General features: G+C 43.8%; 1 protein-coding gene across 3 annotated transcripts in view; it reads left to right on the top strand.

The window, feature by feature from the left end:
* Positions 1–6,142, top strand: part of LOC134932302 (hydroxymethylglutaryl-CoA lyase, mitochondrial-like) — a 53,480-nt gene that overhangs the window by 1,108 nt on the left and 46,230 nt on the right. For 2 of the 3 annotated variants that reach the window (XM_063926614.1, XM_063926613.1), the window contains exon 2: positions 4,975–5,058. Coding sequence is in view for 1 of the 3 variants with exons in the window: in XM_063926613.1 (XP_063782683.1) it covers positions 4,975–5,058 (84 nt within the window). In the remaining 2 variants the exon portion in view is untranslated. Of the gene's footprint in view, positions 1–4,974; positions 5,085–6,142 lie in introns of all 3 variants that reach the window. The other variant, XM_063926615.1, reaches the window with a different exon arrangement.

Raw genomic sequence — 6,142 nt, 5'->3', positions numbered from 1 at the left:
AACTAGTTCAGCACAGGTGATGGAAATCATAAATTAAGAGGGAAGTCCAGAAACAGAGCATTTTGTACCTAGTGGGGCGGGTCATGTTGGAGGGTGTGTTAGGGTATAGGGCGGAACGGTTAGGTTTTAGGCACTTAGAAGGGGAGCTTAGGGTTAGGCAGCGGTTAGGGTAGGGGACAGGGGTGTTAACTGCGGAGCTGTCTGGAGTTTAATGGCCTGGATGCCAGTGTTTGTATTCTGACCATCGGCATCCCGTCCATCAGAATTACATACTGAACCCCATTTGCATGATCCTGTTACTCTGCATTACCACTAGGTGCGTCTGTAGATGCCGCCATTGGTTGCACCCTCAAAACTTGCACCAGCCCAATAGCAAGTGTAGATTCTCTGTCTGAATATGGCCTCTTATCTGAAACCACTATTTGCGACAGTCCCATAACCAGTGCTGTGCGGTGGGGAGAGGCAGAGCCTTTCCTGTCATACTAACGTATAGGCCAGTGTTTTGACTATATAAAGTACATGAAAAGTACCCTCCGACTGTGTTGGAGGGTATGAGAAGATATTAGTAATACAAGTACAACATCGATTATCTGGCACCATGGTCCTGGTACTTCTTTTAATCTGGACACATTAGGTGCCAGGGGGAATGAGGCTGCAGGAGGGCTCACTCTGGCTGTGGGAGGACTCAGTCAGACTGCGGGAGGTTTAGGTGCTGCAGTGGGGAATTAGTCTGCAGGAGGTTTAGGATTAGGCAGTGTGGTGCAGGAGGGTAAACTAACGGGATGCTGCTGTATGTACCACCGATAATCCGGCAAAATAGATAATCCGGCACAGTGCTGGAACCAAGGGTGCCAGATTATCGGTCGTGTACCTGTATCTTCTTAATATAAGTCTAATAATTCTTATAGTCAAAACTCTGGAGTAAAATATTTGGCCTATCTTTTCTGCACATCTCTGATCAAAGATCACCAGATTTCCAGGAGTTTATACTGCTGCACCTGTGTATAATACCCACATGAACCTTTTGTCTCATATATTGTGCGTAAATCTAGCTCTGGTACTAGCCAGTGCCTCCTGAGCCATTTACATCACCACACGTCCCTGACTGTTATACCCCGTTAACACTGCACAAAAAACCCGATATCGGGCCAGTATTTTGACACAAAAACAGACTTAACTCTAGTTCATATGTGCGCCCCAATAAAGCAAAATGTTAATTGATAGAAAGATTTACTCCCCTGGTTTAGCACTCCTCTTCACAATTTCTTTTCCCTCCAAGTGTGACGTATGTGACATAAAAGAAGGGAGAAAAAATGCAAAAAACCTTTGTGTAGTATTGTTTGAGCATAAATACACATTCAAGGTAATAAACAATTGCCACACCGGTGATTATATGTAAATTTGAGTCGGGGTGTTAAACCCCTAAACCAAACCACTCACAATCGTGAGGAGAAGAAGAGGCATAAATGATTATACATTAGTGGAACACCGTCACCATCAATCTCAGGGGATGCCCCCTTCAGCAAAGAACTCACAAGAGAATATATTATTTAAGGCGTAGTAAACATTCCATCCTCATAACATCATCATATGGAGAAAATGAGAGACAGGGGATATCCCCTTCACCCAAAAACTCACAATCTGAGCCTTGTGTAAAAGCAAAACAGGTGGGTCTTTATTTTCTTTAGAATTCACAGCCAACTTCCACGGTAAGTCCTCAATGTAAAGCGAGAGAATATACCAATGTTGGATATTAAAAAACACTTTATTCAAATTCCATTAAAAAACTTTAGAGGGCATACCCGGTTTGGAGAGATTTCCAGGAATACGGTGATGTGTGCATGAAAAACGGGGCCCCGTTTCAGCAATTCCAGAGTCCCCTCCTTGCCAGGTAATGTCCCTGTTGTTAACAAGAGGGACATTACCTGGCAAGGAGGGGACTCTGGGATTGCTGAAACGGGGCCCCGTTTTTCATGCACACATCACCGTATTCCTGGAAATCTCTCCAAACCGAGTATGCCCTCTAAAGTTTTTTAATGGAATTTGAATAAAGTGTTTTTTAATATCCAACATTGGTATATTCTCTCGCTTTACATTGAGGACTTACCGTGGAAGTTGGCTGTGAATTCTAAAGAAAATAAAGACCCACCTGTTTTGCTTTTACACAAGGCTCAGATTGTGAGTTTTTGGGTGAAGGGGATATCCCCTGTCTCTCATTTTCTCCATATGATGATGTTATGAGGATGGAATGTTTACTACGCCTTAAATAATATATTCTCTTGTGAGTTCTTTGCTGAAGGGGGCATCCCCTGAGATTGATGGTGACGGTGTTCCACTAATGTATAATCATTTATGCCTCTTCTTCTCCTCACGATTATGAGTGGTTTGGTTTAGGGGTTTAACAACCGACTCAAATTTACATATCAACACTGTTGTGGCAATTGTTTATTACCTTGAATGTGTATTTATACTCAAACAATACTACACAAAGGTTTTTTGCATTTTTTCTCCCTTCTCTTATGTCACATACGTCGCACTTGGAGGGAAAAGAAATTGTGAAGAGGAGTGCTAAACCAGGGGAGTAAATCTTTCTATCAATTAACATTTTGCTTTATTGGGGCGCACATATGAACTAGAGTTAAGTCTGTTTTTGTTGCATTTGTTTGGGGGATTTTGGGTGTAATCCCATTTTCTCTAGTACATTAGAGCTGCCCATTTGTGCGCAAGGAAAACAGGACCCATTTTCCTTTCTGTGTCCAGTATTTTGACAGGTCGACACGGGTCGCTGTGCAGTGTGAACGGGTCAGGTGCAGTATGAACGGGTTACCCAGGTCGATGCGACCCGGCACCCATTCACAGCATAGCGAGAGGTGGCGTGGAGATGATCTCATCTTTAGCACCACCTCTACACTCGCCCCCGATGCTGCCTCTGGCCCTGCCCCCAGATGGCAACCCGACCTAGCATATTGCCGGGTCGGGAAGTCACCCCATTCACACTGCACAGGTCCAATGCCGGGTCAAACCCGGGAACGACCTGTATCAAATTCCCGGGTGTGACCCGGCAATGGCAAAGTGAACAGCTATTGGTGTGCCTTGAGGACTGAGGTTGGGAATGACCGGTTGAGAGTTACCTAATCAGTTCAGGACTTAGACCATTTTCTACTTTTTACCATTTCTTCTTAAAGTTGACTTTTTAAATGGACAGATTAAAAACATTAAAAAAAAACCTTATGTGTTTCTAAAATACATGTGTGATGTTGCATAATATATACATTGTAAACCTTATAAATATTGATGACCTAATTTAAGGTATGACAAAACATAAAAAATGGGAGGCCTTAGAATGACATACAAAAGGAAAATACTGGAGAACAACAAGGAGTCCATAGCCTCCTGTTTTCACGAGGTGCATACACACGGTGCGATATGCACTTAACGTTCCTTCCTTTCCATATCGTGCCATGGGGGTCATTCCGAGTTGATTGATCTTAAACTCAGACATGCGGGGGGACGCCCAGCACAGGGCTAGTCCGCCACGCACAAATACAAAAACATTGCACAGAGGCGATGCCTTTGTATCTGTAGAGTAACTCCCGGCCAGCGCAGCTCCTGCAGCTTGCCGGGAGTTGTGTGTCGCTGGCCGCAGCGGCTGCGTGAGACGCCGCCGTTCAGCCCCCTCCCGCCCAGCGACCGCCTCTGTCTCAGACCGTGGCATCCTGCTGTTTAGAATCCTGTCAGGGGCTGAGTTAGCATGCTACCCCTCACCCCACTATGAGATATTGCATACAATATTGGTGATATTGTATGATTGCATACAATATTGCATACTGTAGCGTGTACACACGATTTATCATATGATGCGTGCTCCCGTGGACATCCAACATCTGGCCTGCATGCAGTCTTGATGGTGCAGTATCATGAGCTTTTTTGTAGTGTGTTCATACAACCATACAATTTTAGGGCATTGACGTCGGCCTGTACCCTCCTCCAAACTGCTGTTTGTGCAGCTCTCCTGCACATGCGATCGCACACCTGCACAGCGAATTCCCCCTCCCCCTGTAGTCTGCGACTACCTGATCGCCGGGATGCAAAAAATGCACCCTAGCGATCAGGTCTGAATTACCCCCCATGTTCTGTACCTGGTTCAGAGGTTATTGCTGTGTCACTATCCATTTCCTGGTAAATTGACTGCAGATTAAAAAAACAAAAACATTTAATACATCAGCTTTCTCTTTTACAATTGTTTTCTTTATCATTTAAAGGCCCAGTTATATACATTTTTTTGTTTATTTTTCTTGCTGATTATGTAGTACAAAACATTAAGGAATTTAAATTTGCTAGATCTTGCCATCTATTTTCAACTTAAATCTTTGCTAACTGGATTGTTCTTTAACATAATTTCTGCAGCAGGTTCCATTGGTTTCCACAGGGAAACATCGGGGTGTAGAGTGGAACTTGATCCAGAGGCACCAACAGGCTAAAGCTTTAGGCTGTCCCAGGATGCACTGGGGCCTCTTCTATATCCCCGCCTCTAGGCACTGAGAGCTCATTTTCAGTTGGTGTCTGCAGCAGCAGGTCACTTAACAAGTGGGCTGCACTGGGCAGCCCTGAAAAAGCCTTCTGACAGAAAATTTCTTCAAAACTGCACTGTATATCATGGTGACACTTCAGCTCTGCAGCTCCATCACCTCCCAAGCCGCGTCGTTTACTCCTGCGGCCTGTTCCCGGGTACTTGCGGCGGAGACTCTATCAGTGATGTTCATATTCACCTAAACTCCAATGTCAACATTAATGCTGCTAGAGGGCTTATGAGTTTTGTTGTGGTTTTATTTTTTTAAATTATTGTTGCATTTTGATCGTGTACATTTTTGTTCTATAACACATAAAATGTGTATGTATTGTCCAAGTTAATACATTTGTTTGTGTAAGAACACGTTTTAAAAATAAAACTAATGATAACCCTGCGTTTGACAGGTCAGCGCCTTACCCAATTATGTATTCCCTAAAGAAGTCAAGATTGTTGAAGTTGGACCTAGGGATGGACTGCAAAATGAGAAGGTACACAGACCATCATATCACAAGGGGTATTATATCTAATTACCCTTATCCTAATACCCTCTTAATTTCATCTTTTTTCCACCTTATTCTGTGTTACTATTGTTTCTTCTATTCCTGTACTATTTCCTTCTACAAGGGACCTGTATTCCTCCTTTGTGTCGTAATTGTATTTGAGTGAAAAGCCCTCATGGCTGTCCAGTATAAAGAAATAGACGGGGCCTTTTGGTAACAATTTAAGTGTTGGCTAATCAGTAAATGATTGCTATTACCATTCAGGGCAAAATTCGAACACGCCTATTCAATTGTCCACGAAAAAACGTATATGCTGTAATTTTACAGCAAATTTAAATTCATCAACTCTGAGCAGGTGATAAACTTGGGGAAAATCACGATTTTTTTTTTATTTTTACCTGCCAATAATGACATTACATTTTTGGTGTGAAAAAGTGCAGAATGATAGAAATTGGGGTACAAGGGTATGGGACAGGTATATTTTGGGGGCAGTGGCGGAACTAGAATGTGGTGGGCCCAGGTGCAACAATATGCTTTGGGCCACACACACACAACACACCCCCCTTCCGACACAAACCCACAGAAGAAAAACAAGAGACTTATAGGATAGCCCAGAGTGAATTACATGAATAATTGGGTACAGAGGCAAGAGATGCAAACTCAATATAAAATATATATATATATATAATTGTGTTTATACATATGCAACACAATTAAAGACTTTTAAAACAACTAATTGCTACCAGGGGCTGTTGCTGCAGGCAGCAGTGCAAGCAAATGGCTGACTCACCATGCACATAGGGAATGACCAGCAGCTCCTGCTTCTCTCCCTCCCTCCCTCCCATTATGGCAGTGGGCGCTGGGGACGGCCACGAGATCTTGGCGTGATGCTGTCAGATCCCCGGCTCCTAAACACAGAGAGAGAGAGAGAGAGGAAGCCGAGGGAAGGAATATAAACAGGAAGGGGGAGGACCTGAGTTAGCTGCCCCTCCCCGCTTTCCTGATGGACAGCTTGCAGCAGCATTTGATTACGATGCAGGCGGACGTGTGGAGGAGGATGCGCTGGAGAGAG

This window comes from Pseudophryne corroboree, chromosome 6, assembly GCF_028390025.1.
Source record: "Pseudophryne corroboree isolate aPseCor3 chromosome 6, aPseCor3.hap2, whole genome shotgun sequence".
Classification (NCBI taxonomy): Eukaryota; Metazoa; Chordata; class Amphibia; order Anura; family Myobatrachidae; genus Pseudophryne; species Pseudophryne corroboree.
The sequence above is the reverse complement of the archived record's forward strand: the minus strand, read 5'-3'. Positions and strand labels throughout refer to the sequence as shown.